Source organism: Dermacentor variabilis, chromosome 3, assembly GCF_050947875.1.
Source record: "Dermacentor variabilis isolate Ectoservices chromosome 3, ASM5094787v1, whole genome shotgun sequence".
Classification (NCBI taxonomy): Eukaryota; Metazoa; Arthropoda; class Arachnida; order Ixodida; family Ixodidae; genus Dermacentor; species Dermacentor variabilis.
Genome location: NC_134570.1, coordinates 20,213,421 through 20,231,819, shown reverse-complemented (window position 1 = coordinate 20,231,819; position 18,399 = coordinate 20,213,421). Strand labels below are relative to the sequence as shown.

Genomic DNA, 18,399 nt, shown 5'->3' with positions numbered 1-18,399 from the left:
TCTCAGCATCAGCTGTAGTGCTGCTAAGGTTCTGCATATCACGCACAGTCATGAGCAATACAAGCAGGAGCGCCAAATTTGCTTTCAAGCGCAGATTACTTGTGATGTGTGGATTCGGATCTTATATGTTCATATTTAACCAGTATCCTTCCTATAGAACATTTCCTGTAGAACATACAGTCTCATTGAACATGCTTATGCAGGGCATGCGTGTTTAGCTTCTACGGCTATTGAAAACAATTGGGGTGTTCCTTTTCATATTGCTCGAAGAGATACAGTCCGCATCAAAAGTTTACAGACTGTGGCATCAGAGAAAATATTTATTATCCTAGCAGTTTGTGACCTTAGCCAGTAAGCCCATACGACAGTATGTCGACTGCATATACTAGTGCCGACTGAAAATGCAAATATCTGGCTGCATGCCCATGACGCAGAAATGTTCTGCTTTGTCTCAGATGCTGTGAAACGTAAACTTTTGATGCCAGCTGTACACTAGCATGAAATTGTTGCAAGTTGCGAATTCAGAAAGCAAATCAATACATCAGAGCTGTTGCAGTCAGGGTTTCTAAACTGTGCTGTCCATATAAACCTGCAACTTGCTCTTTGCTTGCAACCAACCTGCTGTGGTGTGGCTACGGGCTTCTGCTGAGCACGAGGTCACAGGTTCAATTCCCGGCTACAGTTCAATGGTAGCGAAATGCAAAAACATTTATGTGCTAGTACTTAGATTTAGGGGCACATTAAAAGAACGCCAGGCGGTCAAAATTAATCCAGAACCCTCCACTATGGCGCCCTGTACGACCCACTAGTACTACAGACAGTTTCATAATATTAAATCCAATAATTTTATTTATTTAAACCTTCAACCAGCAGTTGCAAGTTCAATGCCATACCTAAGCTCGAACTGCAAGGCCTGTATCCACCTTTGACTGCTAGCATTGCAATTGCATTTGTGCATAAAGACTTGCAGAAAGTAAGCTTGTATATGTATAGAGAGTTTTTCAGGGCAGCCAACCGGACATCCATCTGATTAACCTCCCAACCTTTCCTCGTTTTTTCTAGTTATGTATTAAGGAAATGTGCGTGTATGAACCCTCCGAGTTTATCATAATGGGAGTATACTGCAGATTAACTGGACTAATGGTTTGTATCAACAAGCCAAGCAAAAGTCAGCAATTCCTGCATGCTACACTTGTTAGTTGGCAGTACCCTATATAGAATTTTGGCCATGTTCAGTTTACAGGCAATCATTCACATAACCTGTGTGAAGCAATAAACCAGCTAATTTTATTGAGGGACGATGGTGCTGGGCCTGTTGGGTCCATGTAACTACAGATATCCAAGGGACGACCATCTAAAATTCAGCCACCTTACTACAGAAATATCCATGTTGGATGTTAAATATCCACAAAATAGCCACGCATGGATATTCATTAATGACTGTTGAAGCGTTAAGGCAAGAATAAATTGTGTAAATTAACCTTCTGCACTTATTTGAAAGTAAAAAATGGTAACATTTTTACCGTACTTTAATGTACAGTCCAACACTTAAATTATGCCTTCTCTGCAATTTGCAACAATGTCTGATCAATCATATGCAGCACATGCAGTTTTTTAGAACTCAAAATTTACAACTAGAATGTTGCCCCTTAGCCTTGAGACACCTGCACCAGTGTAGCCAGTTTTGCTGGCATGCATTTTGCTTGTTAGGAAAGATCCTTTATTTGCCTTTAACTCTATCTGCATCTGCGCAGATGCATCAGTATAGGCATAGGAGATGCTAAGTAGATTGGTGCCAGCTGCCATAAAACTCTGTACATAACCCATCATATACAAACTCACCCAGCTTTGTTAGAACAAGCAGGGCAGTTGCATTGTCACATAAAGTTGGGAGCACCCAGTCATAATATGCAGCCACGAAGATGTCTTGGAATCGCTCTCCTGTCTGCTTTGCTTTTCTGAATAGGTATGAGGGGCAGCCCAGACTATACAACCTACAGTAGCGAGTGCAGCAATGGCAACATAAACCTCCATTAGAGTTGTCTTTGTCGAACTTGTGCCAGAAAGCTGGGGACAGACCAGTGTAGGTATCAAATGACGCACAAGTGTCTGTGTGCCCCTCAGTAATTTTACAATGTTTGCCATAATTTTTGCTGTCCAACTGGGACATCTAATGGACATGCCAAACTATTAGCTAAGGGCTCCCACTAGACATTCCTCAGACAAGGAGTGCAGAGAGAAGGGAAGAAGACCATTCTCCATGCTTTCTCCACCACTTGACATCCACCCACGGCTCAGTGACGGGCATTCTGCTGCTGAGCACGAGGGCTTGATTCCCAGCCGCATTATAATTGGGGTGGAAGGCAACATTTGCATATTTCAGTGCATGCTGAAGAGCCCCAGGTGGTTGAAATTGATCTAGAGCACCCCACTATGGCATGCCTCATACCCCAGCAGTGTGTTCGAATGAAACCAAAACAAAAAGTACATATATTTTTTCTTTTGACCAGAACGAGAACACGACCGAAACATTATTTATTATTATGTTTCACAGTGAAACCGAAATAGTTTTTATCGGTTTTCAGTTCAAGGGGAAAGTGAGCAATTTGAAACAATCGTTGTTGGGCAATGTCAGCATTAGCACGTATCTGGGGGTCCACATAAGCACGTGTTTCAGGTAGGGATAGTGCAAGCGATAGCCAGTCAAGAGCTCCACTAATCTAACCCTGCCGCTCGATGCACTAGCAGATCGGCATCATAGCAATACCCAGGGCTTGCACGCTGAAGAGCTTATTTCATTTTCTGTGGATACACACTTTGCTATCAAGTTTTATTAAGTTCGTTTTAGAGGAACAGCGGTCTCTTCATTTCAGCGAGTACACTCGATGATGTGCTGTTTCACAGATCATGCTCAGTGCCTTGACAGTCAAGGCACTGAGCAGGACTTCAAAATTCATAATTCAGTTACTGAGAACAGTAAATACTATGTTTTTATCGTTACACTGCTTCAAAAATTTTTACTGTTACTTTCCTTTTTTTTTTCTGGAGGAGGACCAGAATAGAACTTTTTTTAGTGGAACAAAACTAAATCCAGAACAAAAGACATTTTGTTCTGACACCCTGTACACAACTGCAGCTTTACGACGTGTTGAACCCTATCAACTATTAACCCTCACTTGCACTTGCAAAATATCTCTGCAGATGTTCACATAGACGTGGCTGTGGCATTTCTTGTTTTTGCTGCATGACTATCAACTGCTCTTTAACACCATCACTCCATGTGCCAGCTCAAGGAGTTTCATGGGCTCATGTTATCAGCTTCAGAGTGCACTTCAAACCTAAATAAGTTTGTGTCGAGAGGGACAAGGGCTGATGCCACTGCTCAGAGTAAAAGCATGGGCAGGAAGTTCAAACTGTCCAGCCTGCTTGGAGATTCTTAAAGAGCAAATGCAAGTAGGATACAAACAAGAGCAAGGTTACCCATATACAGGTGCGGACCCAGGCATATCCCCAAAGAACCTCGCGTATGATACCTACCTGTCCTGAGTGTGGTACCTTGTATAGTGCACACAAACAATCCTTGAAGGTTGGGAAACTCACTTTGAGGCACCCTTTCAATATGGTCTTACATAGCTGGCAATCTTCAACTGAGAAGCCTCATACTTTCGTTGCATGTGTCTCTCATATTCCTGTGGCACATGTTCATGTGTTAACATTCTGATAGTACAATATTCATAATGCAGATCCTCAACTATATCTTGCGTGTTTGTACAGCTTAATTACAAACTAACCTTGGCACACTTACACAGCACATGTGCAACCTATTCACACTTAGAACTGTGGCTGAAAGCACTTACTGGAAGTTGTGCTTTTTTTCACTTCCAAATATGGAGCGTTTGCCCAATGATTTCAAGCAAGAACAGTGATTCATGACAGCTTACACTGTCATTCTCACACCTCTGGCATTTGCTGTGACACATGCTGTGGTCTATCGGCCGGTACGTAAGCAAAAGCCATTCCTACTACTCATGCCAGTCCCAAGGGAGACAGATAAGGCCATCTTGCAGGACGGAGCAGTAGTGAGACACATGGAGACGACAGCCACTCAGCAGTGGTTCTAGCCACAATGCTGCCCTGAGGAGCCGCTCGCAGCAAAGCACCATCCGGTCCGGCGTAACATCATCCTCTTTGGAAAGTGACTCCAGGTTGAGTGTTTCGATACAGAGCTGATGCAACTGTGTTTCAAAGCGCCGCTGGCTTCTGTAAAGGAGGCGTCTCTGTTCAGCCGTGGACAACTGTGAACCAACAAAATCCAGGAGAAGTGCTGGTGGGCAGGAGGCTGGAGCCAAGAACTGTCCCGTAGGCGACAGCATCAGAGGGCCTGCCTCACATTCAACGCCCAACTGGTGGTCTGTGAGACGTGCTGGCCAGTCACTAGGGAAACCCTTGATCCAGATGTGTCTGTAAAAAGAGCAACACTCAAGGTCTTCCTTGTTGCTGACAATCAGCAGTTTGCTCCCAGCATACCTCCTGCTCTTTGTGCCACAATGACGACTAAGATGACTCAACAGGCTACAGCAGAATAAAAGAAACATGGCAGAGCTCCTTTAATGAAGAGGTTGTCCACAAATATCCTTAATAAGGTGCTTTTGTTGTTTCCACGAGAAATTTGTTTATCTGCTCTGCTGCTCTTCCGTATTACATTGTTGAATCTCTGCTTTCAGGTATGAATAACAATGAATCAGGCACAACAGTGTCCAACTAATTTGTCCATCACAAAGTCAATGCGACTTGCTGGCCTGACATGCTACACTCCGTTTCATACTTAGCAGATGATGCTGCAGAAGCTATGCAAGTAGTGCAGTCATAGAAGTCTCATTCCGCATGTTTTGTAGTGCAGCTGTTTTTTTATCTGTGACGACTTCTATAGAATAACTACTTTGTACATTACAACTTGTGGACATAAATTCACATCAAATTATGCATTGTTTGTGTACCTTTGTGCATCCAGTGTGATGTACTGTGTTTTGGTAATGACTGCAAGCTGTACATTCTGGCTGTTGCTCACACAAACTTGTCACTCTGCTCAATCAGTCAACAGCTTTAAATTTGCAATGTCTTCCATGTAGTAATGCCATATTTTGTGGCATAAAAGTATGAGACTTAAGTCACATCGAACTACATTACGCATACCTACATATTTCATTCATGTGACACACTATTTTTTGGTTGCAAATGTGAGCAGTGAGAACAGTCTCTCTAGTCTTTGTAGCATTGCCTGCTATGTGTGAAACGGAGTATAAAGTCAGAGGCAAGAGGCTTGCCACAAGTTTGGGTATGTGGCGCCGTTTTTGTTGTACTGAGTTGATACAGCATTCCATCAGAATCCCAACTATCATTGTTTTGGCAGCACATAAAAACAAAAAAATGCAAACGAAATGTACACTGCTGGCCTAGCTGTAAACCGCTCCACTTAGTTACAGCGCGTACATACAGCTTCGAGGAAAGCGTTATGTTGAGCCTGTGTTCCCTGCATATACTAGGCTGGAAAGCACGCACCGATGGAGTGCCACGGTTAGCTTGCTCAGCTGCTGCACATATGCCTTGGCTGCAACTGCTGGCTTGAACCTACGGTGCTCGACACGGATCCCGCGCAGCGTCTCGGACAGGGCACGCTCAGCGGGTGGCACCAGCCTCACGTATGCGTCGTAGCGGGCCAGCGAGCGCAGCAGCGACAGCCAGCTGTGGCGTACATCCTCGATGCTCAGTACGACGTGCCCGTCAAGCGAGACACCCGTTGTTCTCCCAAGTATCAGCGTGCGGCCGCGCAAGCTGGCCGCCACTTCGGGGTGCTGTTGGCACAGTCGCCGGAAGCTCTCGAGAGATCCGCGGTAGTGACCAGAGCCCCAGTCACATTCCCAACGCAGGTCTTCGAGACCCAGCTCGGTCACCGTCTCCTTAGACAGGCGAAACGCTTCTGCTCGAGCGGGGCTGCTCAGCGCCGAACGTTCACGAGCCGTGTGAACGTTGTCGCGTAAGAACCGTCCCAAATTATAGCTGGGGCGGCCGTCCACGGTCCACTCGTGACGAGCAAAAAAGTCATCGTCCACGGGAGGCTCGTATTCGTACTTCGCAGACGTCGGCGACTGCCTGTGCTCCGGCTTGCGACTGGCCGATTTCCATTGCGGTTTCGGATTGAGCGAATCAAGATGGTCCGTGGGAAGGCTGCACGAAGTTAACACATCATGTACAGTAGCGTGGACGTTCTGACTAGCGAGCTTGATCTGCACGTTCTTGAACGGCTGCGGCGGCACTGTCGTGGCTTTTACCTGACGCAGATAGAAGTTTAGATTCAATGGCCTCGCCGTCTGCTTCTGCAACAGAGACTCTATATATGCGTTGAGTTGCTTGAGAGAGTTCTCGTTTGTCTGTTTTTCAGCAGGATGATTCCAGAACATGTCAGGATGCACAATGAAGTAGAAGGGACGCAAAGCTGTCGAGACATCGTTCCAGGTCACTGCCCTTGGCGCCTCAACGGACGACAAGCGAACGCAGGTAGAACAGCCAGTAAAACGAAACGTAAACCGCGCCCATAGGACCATACTCCTTGACATTCTGGTAGACATTCTGCGGCTTTCTGTTCCGGAATGGTGCACCTGCGTCGTCAGAGTCTTCTATTTCCGTCGACAGAAGCGCGAATATCAAGTTTTGGCACATTCATTGTTCCCCCAATGGTTCCCCGAATACTGTGTAGCAGACCGATGTCTACGAATCCGGCCTCTGTCTTGGCTCGGCTCTGATGTTAATATGTAATCAGTTTTTGGGGCCGTTTTTGTATACATGTAAGTAGTACATTTATTGTTATTTTTATTTAATAGAAACATATAGGCGTAAATAAACTTGTTCTCAGTTTTTATTTAATTTCAGAGTTCGCATGGCGAGTCACGGAGTTTGTGCTTTTGCAATGCCCGCAACCATGAAAGCAAGAAGGTGAAACGACCAGACACACATTTTATTTCGTACTGTTACGTGCTGTTACGGACAACGTAGAAACATTGTCGTTACTTCTTTTTTGACGCGACCACTGTATTCCTCGCGACGGCTCGCGACACAAACGTGCCTCTGCGGCGCGGCGCCAGCCGAATGGCTCCGCGCAGAGCCAAGCGCAGTCGGCATATTGTTCGTCTACGACCCAATCAGGGCCCGCGTGCAGACGGGCGCAGATGACCAGATGTGCGTCGGACGGAAAACAGCATGTTATGCCAGCGACAGCTTTACTTTCGCCACAAAATTGTTCTTTGGCATAGCAGTGCGTAGCAGGGAGCCAAAACCTAAGAAAATGAACAGGTGATATAATGCAGAAGGGTGCCAAGACATATACGGAAGCGAAGTATGAAAGCTCCGAGTTATCCAGAAGACTCTATCGGTGAGTTAGGCTTATAATTTACTGCTCGCTGCGATATTTAATAAAAAACGCTGATGGTTGATTGCCGAGGCGCCCGGTGCTATCTCCCGCCACGTATTGCAGCCGTCCATTCGTCTCAATAGCGCGCGTTCGTGACGAACGCAACACCTTTCGTTTGACACGCCGGACGCTAAGTAGTCTGCTTTGAGCATTTGTGTGACGAAAAAGAGCGCTCGTTTATACAAAACATAATTTCTGCTAACTCCCATTTGTGAGCGTGGCTATCGTAATGCTTCGGAGAAGACTACACAAAGGCCGTAAATAAGTTCAAATTGAATAAGCATGACAAAATATAGATTGTTTTGATGCATGTCTTAAAATGCTTCAAAGGGCAGTGCGTCCCTCCTTTTTTAATTTCAAATTTCATCATTGTTCCTTATCTCGCGCGTTTAGTCAGTGTGTAAACTTGGATTGCATTACAAAAAAAAAGATATATTCTGCAAAATTTGTGAGGCTGTGTGGTAGCGTCGCGTTCTTGTCTCGAGAAAATTATTGCACGTTTATAGCGAAATGACGTGTTTTAAGCTCAAATATTCGAAGCTGTCTGCGAACGTTTCGCTTTGCACGTTGCCTGGGGTACCAATTTTACGCGGCAATGTCGCGTGGAAGCGTTGCACATATTTTATCTTGACATATCATTATTTGCATCACGAAAGCGTTCGAAAACGCTAGCTGCTTATCTCTCTCTCTCTCTCTCTCTCTCTCTCTCTCTCTATATATATATATATATATATATATATATATATATATATATATATATATATATATATATATATATATATATAGGGGTTTTCTTCAAAGTTCAGCACGCAGGACCCGACGTAACATACGCAGGAAAGAGACGACGAACTTTTTGGGAGACTTCTTTTACTTAACGTTTTCGGCTGGTGGACCAGCCTTCGTCAGAGTACAGGGTACAGAGTCAGAGTACATATCGTCAGAGTACATATCGTCAGAGTCAGAGTACATATATATATATATATATATATATATATATATATATATATATATATATATATATATATATATATATATATATTGGCCATAGATTACACAAGATATGTCCTTAAATGTCATTTTTCATTTTTTTCACCAAGCATAAAGCTGGAAGCATAGGTTATATCTATAATCACGATGACTAATCTTGATTTATAATTTTCATTGTTTTTTCTATGCATGATGACACTTCAATATTGTGCAGCAATCTACAAGCATTGTTACCACTGCTGCTAGTGTTTGTTGTCATGTTATGCCTAATTGAATTTGAACAACCACTGGTAGTCATCAGGGTACTAACTACTGCGTATTTAAAATCACTATTTCCAAACTAATTTTTCCTCACTTTCCATAGTTGCTACTTGCACTCTGTGCGCTGCGTCTCTATTCCATATCCTGCAACAACATCATAGCCAGTCTCAAGACAGACTTGGGACTGACAATAGAGTCCACTTTCATTTTAAAACACTCGCGTATAAAGGCTGCTCTGGTAGTCATAGTCACACTAAGCTGAAGCTTGAAGAAAGGGAGTTAACCGAGGAGCCTGATTTTTATTAATCATGAGAAGCCAACAAACAAAGACACCAAGGAAAACATAGGAAAATTTACTTGTACTTACTAATTGAATTAAAGAAATAGTAAATTAATGACAATGAAAGTGGATGAAAAAACTTGCCACAGGTGGGGAACGATCCTAAGTCTTCGCATTACGCGTGCGATGCTCTAACCAATTGAGCTACCGTGGTGCAGTTTCCCCATCCACTTTCTTGGGTATTTATGTGTTCTACTAGAAATAACCTTGGGAGTGTCAGCCAGCGCCACCACTCACAAACTTTGGCGGCGGATGTGGAACATCCTTTCTGCTGCAGGCGTCACGAGTATGTGATCTTTCGAGTTGGAGGCAACTGGGCAATAAACCCACACATGCTACCTGAAGGCATCGGTGTTGCCGAATTCGAGACCCTCATTATGTAAGAACGTTAGGAAAGGGAGTTATCCGAGGGGCCCGATTTTTATTAATCACATCATGAGTAGCCAACAGGGACACCAAGGAAAACATAAGGAAATTTACTTCTACTTATTGATTAAATTAAAGAAGTGATAAATTAAAGAAATTAACACATAAATACCCAAGAAAGTGGATGGGGAAACCGCGCCGTGGTAGCTCAATTGGTTAGAGCATCACACACGTAATGCAAAGACGTGGGATTGTCCCCCACCTGTGGCAAGTTATTTTTTTGTCCACTTTCATTGCCATAAATTTATCATTTTTTAAATTCAATTAGTAAGTACAAGTGAATTCCCCTATGTTTTCCTTGGTCTCTCTGTTTGTTGGCTTCTGATGGTATAAGCTGAAGCTTCAGTGATCCTGCGAACATTGATGTACCAGCTAGTACCAGTTAATTTCCCCTGTGCTTTCCCTGGCTTAATTGCCAGTGTGCTTATGTGAATGCAAATAAAGAAAAAAAAAATGGGATTGAGCCCCTTGGTTCTCCTTGTTCTTTTTGCTCATGACCCTTTACTGGTAATTTCTGCTGACCCATGCTTCCTCTGGATGCAGAAAAATATAACTATTTTATTCAAATTGTTTTCCCTTCCATGTTTCATTAGTCATCTAAGCAACACCAAACCCATGTTATCTCCAAGATTGGCTGGTTGTGAGCGCTGAATAATCAGAAGGCAAATGAATAGAGGAATAAATTGCTGCATTACGCTGGCCCAAGGCAGCTTTGTTGCATGCTACCTAGGCAAGAGAGATCGTTTGTATGGGATTCAGTGTGGTAGTAGCAAGCATGTCAAGATACACATTTGAACCTTTTCAATGAAATTCTCCCAGTTGCTGATCAGTTTAAGTCTTACAAAGATATGATGCGGTTTGCATTGAATCACTATATTTCATGGAACTGTGATTTAGAATGGTTATATTCAGTTATTCATCTCGCTTTGCATGCCGACATATCGTTTCATGTTGTGAAATACAAGGCAGTATGGTGGGTGGCAACCTTACAATGTAGTGATAAATACACAACTATCCAATAGAAAAAGAATTTGTGTATATGTGCCAGTCGATTACATTCATACTCTTTCATGATGCCATGACAGAGAAAAACTTCTAACAACGTTGGCGTCCCTTGGAAAGCACATTTTGGAGCATAGAAACAGACAGGGCAGCTGCAATGCTGTCTTATGGCAGAGCTTGTACTGAATACCTAAGTTGTTGCCGAGTGGAGTTCAATAAAAGCCAGCACACTATGCCGCACACTCGCGACGTGTCCCCTAAATGCAGTGGAGTTGTTACACAATAATTATTTCATGTACCTTCAGTTGTGATAGATGGATGAATTGACATTGCTTTATAAATATAATGTAATTACAGCACCAAATTATATGCAAATAGAAATTTATGTGCCTTTTGTGTATGTTTTTTGCTTAATTTTGTGCTATTTAAATGGGTGCCATTAATGATTGTAAAGTGATTTAGCATTCTCTTTCAGTTAGCTGGAAGACAATCATTTTTTTTAATCGTTTAATATCATTTTATGCACATTTGCCTGTTAACTGGCTTGGCACTGCAGTGTATTTTGATCTTTCAGTGTACCATCAGTTCCATAGTTTTCAAGGTTGCACAGAAATGTAATGCAGTTGTTGCATTTTAGCTTTAAAAAAGATTGCACTCATTTCATGGCTCCTTCATATCATCTGTTTTTGTTCCATGGTAGGAACATGCATACCCTGCATGTTCAATTCAATTTTACAAACAATCAGTGTGATTATAAAGAATGCTGGAAACCTTTCTTGAGATCCGTGTAGCCATAACGAGCATGATTATATGGATCCAGCAATGTTCAACATTGCTGTCAATATGAAGGATGAATGGTACCAACACGTAGAAAAGCAAGTGTGCTGTGAGAGCCCTACTGGTAGTTAGTGATCTGGTTAGCACTGTGAACATTACTAATCAGGAACTTCCAGAGTGCCATTTACAGAAAAATAACGGGCCACTGTAGAAAAACAGCAAATCAGGCTAGGATACTACATTATGCTTTCACAGCTCTTTGCATTTTCTGCCAAGGAAAGGATAGCCTCATGAAGTCAGGCCTTGCTTTTCTAAAATTCTGCGCTGAAAAACCTATTCTGATACATGTTATGTGACTTGAAAAATGTCATATTGTGCTTGATTATTTAGGTTATTTCCATGCAAGAAAGGTCTACGAATTATTTTGTTGTCTACATTGATTATTGAATCCAAAATAATGTTTTCTTAAGAAGACATTGATTTTGGTTTTGGCACGTAAAACCCGTAATTTAATTTAATAAGTAAAGCACGAAGTGAGAAAGTCGGCAGCAAAAGCAGCTGACTTTGGAGAAAGAAATCAAGTGAATAAAATGAACCAGAGCATGCATTGAGCAAGTTGTGAAGCTACAAAGCAGGGAAAGAGTTGGCAACAAAAACTGGCCGACAGAGGAGTGAAGAAGTTAGCAACAGAAGCATCCAAGCGTGAAGTCAAGTGAACAAAATGAAACCAGGGTGTGCATCAAGCAAGAAACATTGATACATAGAAGCGAAGGAGAACTGAAGACATTTCAACAAACATCAAAGAAAGCTTATCACCAATTCCCACATGTGCGTGGGATTTGCCAATCTTTCTTTATTTTATTTTATTTATTAACTTATTTTTATTTTTATCTGTTTTTTGGGCAGCAAAACTTGTGATCTCCTCACCAAAGCCCACCTGTAGACCTTCCTTTCAGCTAAGCTCTACTCCAAACTTGTCTTCTTACCTCGGTCATATGGGCAAATTTAGTGCTACTTTAACCAGGTGTCAGTCACTGCCAGCGTCCTTCAATGACAGTTGCACAAGAAAGGCGTAGTAACATTCGCTATACAGTGCACTAGCTAATCTTAATCTCTCTCCACTTCATGCAGCTACCCTTGAAGTGTGCCGTGACAATAAATGTGCCACTCTGACCATGATATGGCATTGCTACACTCACCTTTGCAGGAGTGCCTCAGAAGCAGCTCGACGCTTGGAGGAGTGGCTTCGGGGTGCTTCATCGTTTGGAGCCTACCTGGCTCCAGAGGTGACACATCTCAGGGCAAGGTGTGTGTGGAACTGTCTTCCTACTTTTCTCTCTCTATATATATTTTTTTTTCTTGTGAGAAGCATCAGAGAAGCATGTTGTACTATAACCTCAATATGTTATTGTTGCAGTAACATAAAAACTTGTACCAACCACGTTCACAGCATCATGATTCTATCATAGCTTAAAGCGGTGAATGACTAAGATTTTCCTGCAAGCATAGTGCATTTGTTACCTGGACGTGATTGAATCGAGGTTTGTCTTTAATTTTTCATTTTATGAGCAGCAGTCCTCATGTCCTGCCTGCACACGTAACATTGCCTTCTTTTTATATGTGCAGGCTTAAGGACTACTGTGAGCGCCTCCTGTTCACTGCTCCAGTCCAGTATGGCCGTCAGGCAGAGGAACTCACCTGGCGCAAGGTTTACTACGACGTTGTGCAACACTACAAGGCTACAAAGGTACTGCCTTCCCCTTTGCAATGATGTGTAGTCAACAGTATGAGTTGCATGAGTGCAAGCACTCACATCTGAGAGGTTGTCAAAAATTGGCGCCCTCAACTTTATGCTGTGTTTTGCTAATAGTGTGTATCATTATGTGGACATAGCGGCGCCACTATCCACTTTGCAGTCACAGAAGTCCCGGACAGGCCAGGCTTACTACTGCACACGGATAGTGAACCGGATGAGTTAAAACTTATTCATGATGGCAGGGCACAATAGACGACACAGAACACAAAAGCTTTTCCATTGTCCATTTTCCTCTTGTGTCCATGTCTGCACACGTAACTTTTTTCTAGCATGAATCCCTACAAACTAGCTCAACTTTGTCATTCTAGGAGAAAAAATGGGATGGAACAACTTTTGTTCCTTGTTCTTTCTTTTTCTTTGTCATTGTTTACTTTGTACTGCTTTCTTGGTTATTTGTATGATAGCTTGCTTATTTATTTATTCCCTTTCTTTTCTTTATTTTTTGTGTTGGGAATGATAGTGAATAGGGGTTTGTGTGGTAGTGTAGTACAGAAAATACCTATCCAACTTATTAGTACCACTCTTGTACCAATGTCATGCTGCAGGCTTCTGCAGAGGAGGAGTGTGTGGTTGAGTTGCGGGCGCACCTGCTTTCTGGCTGGGGCCATTACCACCACCTGTTGCTTCGGCTTCAGGCGGAATCGCAACTCAACCTGGAGACAAATGTTGACATGCCACTAATCTGGGAGTACCAAGGCCTGAACAGGGGTGAGTTCCCATTTCTCATTCATTTGCCAAAATGCAGCATACAGTATACCTCCATTAACTCTATCTGCTATTTTGACTAGGCCAACGAAATTGATTGAATTATTCAGCAGGTCAAATTAAACAAAATGCAGAAAAAAATGCCAAGACACACCACTGTTTCATTTGGCAGTATTTGCTCTATGCCAACAGGCCTCCAAATAATATGCGCGCCCTCTTTTTATGTGTCTAAAGTAGAAAACTAATTTATATATGACATTAAAGCCCCTAAACAAAGTGGAACTCTGATTGACAACCAATATTTTAGCAAGGAATGTTGAATATGTGTTGCACAATGGCTGCCGGTTTCCTAAAGTAAGCTTTGCCGTGCAGTTTCTAAGGTCACCTTTGCTGCAGTAAGTACATTTGTTATTTGCTAAGGCATACAAATGTCACAAAGCCGGTTTTGGTTTCGTGTTCAGTTGCACCGTGCAGGCAATGTTAGGCCCAGCTTTTCTGGTGAAAAAGAAAATAAAATGCACGTGTTAGAACTAGGTAGGTATCATAATCAGACATTGTGAGCTACGGTTATTGGTTGAAAATCCTCCTAGGGCAGGCTGAAAATAGGCGTTTTGGACAGGAGATAACGTGTGTTCAACGCATTCACCGTCCGCTAAGGTCTGCCAAGACAGACGCTGACACTAAAGGGGTTGCTATTGGGGTCACCATAGGGGTGAGATGTGTGCGCGCTGCCAGGTCAAATTGGAAATATCTGGCGAGTGCCAATTTCAGGATCAAAATATTGGAACTTTGGGCTCATGGGAATGCATGGGCGCCAGTCAGGACTTCCACTCAGGATTGAATAAACTGTAACATTGAATTGACGGAAGTACACTGTACACGCTCATGGCAGTTCTGGCACAGATTCACAGATCTGAAATTCACACATCTTTTCAATTATTGGTTAGCTCTCACCTATATCAAAGATATAGAAAACATACCCACATTTGCAAACATTGAAAGAAACACCTGTTTCCCAGAGCAATGGCATGTACCTCTCACTCATACAAATTATGCATGATAAATTGTGCATCACACACTTCCTAGCTTGCTGAACACTTCTGGTGCAAAAAATGTCGCTGTTAATGAGTATACTCCTCTCTGCTCTGCGTAACCTTTACATTTATCTCCTTGAATGAGCTACGAAGCATATATGCATAAATCTCCATTGTTTTACTTTTTGTTGAAATACAATTTTTCTCTATTTCTTTTCATTTCTGATCCAGTGAATTTCTCACTATATTTTTGTATAGCTTATGGATTTTCTTTAAGCATGTATTTATCTCTTGTTTGCATTGTTTTGTAGTTTTCTGTAGATTTTATTGCATTTTCTGCATATTGGTTTTCTCCTGTACATGTATGGAATTGATACCACTGTATGCCATGCTCCAGGGCACAGACCCAGTCAAGCCTTTTCAGGCTTTTTGCCTGTGGTCCAAACATCTGAAAGCTGTTGAATAAACCTGAATTGAATTGAATGATCAAGTGCATAATTACACAGCTTCATATTGTTATGTTCACCTTCCTCAAGTGTGCACAAGTTTTGTCATTAATTGATTATGCTTAATGTGTCATTCTTTTACGAGATGTAAACATGTGCTAGCGTTTCCACGACTTCAAGGAGTGGATGCCAGCACTAGTTCAACCAAGTTCTCGGTGAAGCATACAGAGAATACCTCTAGACACTAAATGACATCCTGGAGCCAGGAAAGCTAAGCAAAGCTGATCTAATCATTCTGACTATAATTATAGTCCAATAAACTGTAGCAAAGAAGACAGGCATGTGCTTCGGGCGCGTCGTCAACACCTCGCTCGAGAACAGAGCTTGCGCGCTCAGTGCCCGACGCTTGATCAACAGACCTGTGTATCGTGCGACATTCTGGCTTGTTAATTAAACTGCCTTACAAAACTATATTTTGTACATAATCACTACCCACACTGTCATGGTAATATTTTTGAAATATTTTGTTTGCAATAGCATTTAGCTGTCATGGTGACTAACTGATATATTTCTGCTGCTGTAGATTTCTAATTTCGCTTGTTGTTGTTGTTGTTGTTGTTGTTGTTGTTGTTGTTTTAACTCCTGGTGGTGGAAGTGGTGTGGCAGTGATCCTGAGTCCTCCATTGCGGTTTATGTCATAGCTAGAGGCCGCATCTTAGGTGCTAAAAATGTTGGTATTAGGCGCCTAAGGCAGGTACTAGAGCCTCACTTTAGGCACTATATTCTGTTCGCCAACCATGACATGTGTTATGTATTAAACTTGTGTAACCAATTTTCATTGTATAAAATTGGCATAGCATTTCCTTCTGAGGTTTCAAAGGCAGCTATCAAATTCTCCATGCAGTCCATAGCATTACAGGGCTTTACTGAGAACATGAGAGGTTGCTTGTTTGTCCAACTGCATTATGCAGCCAGAATGCTCAAAAACATTTGTTCTATCACTAGGGACAGGTAGCATATATTTAAGAGCCAAACTTTCCTGCTTGCAATGGTGGATTGAGTAGAGGAAAGATGAAAATAAGAAAATATGCCAGGAAAGGCTGCTAAACAATTAATGAGAGCAGCTAAAACCCAGGCTCTGTGCATTGAAGTCAGCAAATGTTCCAGTAAGAAAAAAAAAACAAGTGACGCACTTTTAAATATATTTTAAAAGATGTAAGGACAGGAACACGGTGATTATCACCTCTAAATTATTAAGTTCAATATTGTGCTTGTTCTCACTCAAATAAGCTTGTAGGCTGAAAACAAGCGCCCATCATCGACAAAGGTAAATGGTTGATGCCTTCAAGCACTCTTGGATTCTTGTGTTTGCCTGATAAGAACTTCCGAAATTTCTTTGAACAAAAAAATGACATTCATGTACCTTAATTAAGAAAGACTGCACCACGCTTGCTCAAGCTTTTTAGACAGCTGCTGCCATGCACATGGAATGCATCAAATTTGTGTTATGGTACAATACCTGCAACATGATTCGTGAACTATTCACTAGAACTCTTTCTTAAGCTCCTTTTGTATATCACTATGACTTTGGAAAACGTTTTTCTTTTTATCAGGTGTTGGAACGCAGGGGTATGCGTCTCCTTACATAAACTTACTTTAATAACAAGAAAAAGGGGAAGCAGAGCAATGGCAGAATTTATTGTTCATCTATTGTTAGAGTTCAGATTAGCTGACATTGGCACGTGCGCCTGTACAACCACAAGAGAAGTGGAGGCATTGGAAAAGGAGAGCACGTAACTACAGTTGATGGTATACATGCAGCAGATTTGGCACACTTCCACTTTAACACATATGCACAGCAATCTACAGCCAGCAATCTTTCAAAGCTGCAGTCTACAGCACACCATTCTCAACATGCTGTCCCTTTCTCTCTGTCAGCCAATGTCAGCCAGCTGGTGGAGGCCCTCAAAAGCTTGAATAACATTGACAATGCGAGCACTTATTTGCCAGGTCACATTGCCAAGTGCAGTGCCATCAACAACAGTGCCTGTCAATGCTGCCAGGTCTTGTGGAAATATGAATCTGCTTTTTAAACAAGAATAGTACCTTAAAGAGGCACCAAAGGCAGAAATAGGCACATTTAGGTGCAAAGGACAAAATAGACACTTATAGACGCAATACAATCAGTGCTAAACCACTCTTAACTCGTAATTTGTGCTCGTACACCAAAAGAGGGTGGCCCTGACGTGCAAGAAGAAATAAGTATTTGTCTATAATCTGGTCTGCAGTCATAGCCTCTATGTTGCTTTGGAATGTTAAAAACACAATCAGTCAATCGGACATGTTCATAACAGTTAGTTCAAGGTGTAAAGCTCAAGATACAGAAGTATAGCTTGGAAGTGTTTTGTACAGGCAAGTGCAATAGATGTTCTGTGGTGCGCACCTGGGCATTGACGTGGCCGCGTCAATGCTATCAGTGAAACCATAGCATTTCCTACAGTAATTAGTAGAAGAAACTCTGGCGTTAGTGTCTATGGGAGCAGCAAGCATGCCGCTTCAGCCAATGTAGGAATGATGGTTAGTACACGGATTTGCCTAAAGTTCGCATTTCTAGCTTTAAATGGCTTGGTGAATTTGCCAACTGATAAGTTTCAAGAAAGTACTGTGTTATAAATCAATATAAATAAACATAAATAAAATTGTCTGACGGCAGGATTTGAACAGAAGCTCGATATTGAAACCATTATGCCACAAACGCATGCGTCAGCAAGCAGTACACAACGCTCCTAAGAGGAAGCTTTAGTTTGGACCCAACTCCAACATGGCCTATTAAAATACATGTAAAATGCAAAAAGGTTTTTCTGAGATAACCCCTGGACTGATTTTAATAAAATTTGTTGCATTTCAGAGAGAAGGTTAGATTCTAGTGACTGAAGGCAGCGGAATTTTGATTTAGGGCCTGCATTTTTGTAAAAGGATTTTCAAAAATTCGGAAGTTTGAAAAAAATAGAAGCACGAAGTTTACAAATATAATAGCTGTGCATCAAGAACAGATATCACGGTTCTGTAAACGGCACCCATTACATCATTGAAAACGGACAAACTCGATATGTCATTTTATATGTTGTGTGAATTTGTTA

At 42.1% G+C, this 18,399-nt stretch overlaps 2 protein-coding genes across 3 annotated transcripts in view; one reads left to right on the top strand and one right to left on the bottom strand.

Annotated features, from left to right (window-relative positions):
- Nucleotides 1-3,027: 3,027 nt before the first annotated feature.
- Nucleotides 3,028-6,783, bottom strand: LOC142575243 (T-cell activation inhibitor, mitochondrial-like). The gene is made up of 2 exons (XM_075684425.1): nucleotides 5,560-6,783; nucleotides 3,028-4,461 (listed from the first exon to the last, which is right to left on the bottom strand). The coding sequence occupies exons 1-2, from the start codon at nucleotides 6,624-6,626 to the stop codon at nucleotides 4,023-4,025; spliced, it is 1,506 nt and encodes a 501-aa protein (XP_075540540.1). The 5' UTR covers nucleotides 6,627-6,783; the 3' UTR covers nucleotides 3,028-4,022.
- A 257-nt stretch (nucleotides 6,784-7,040) lies between these two features.
- Smg5 (Smg5 nonsense mediated mRNA decay factor) overlaps nucleotides 7,041-18,399 on the top strand; it is a 65,913-nt gene continuing 54,554 nt past the window's right edge. The window contains exons 1-4 of one of the 2 annotated variants that reach the window (XM_075684424.1): nucleotides 7,041-7,426; nucleotides 12,466-12,564; nucleotides 12,885-13,005; nucleotides 13,620-13,782. In XM_075684424.1, the coding sequence (XP_075540539.1) occupies nucleotides 7,356-7,426; nucleotides 12,466-12,564; nucleotides 12,885-13,005; nucleotides 13,620-13,782 (454 nt within the window). In that variant the 5' untranslated portion in view covers nucleotides 7,041-7,355. The remainder of the gene's footprint in view (nucleotides 7,427-12,465; nucleotides 12,565-12,884; nucleotides 13,006-13,619; nucleotides 13,783-18,399) is intronic. The other variant, XM_075684423.1, reaches the window with a different exon arrangement.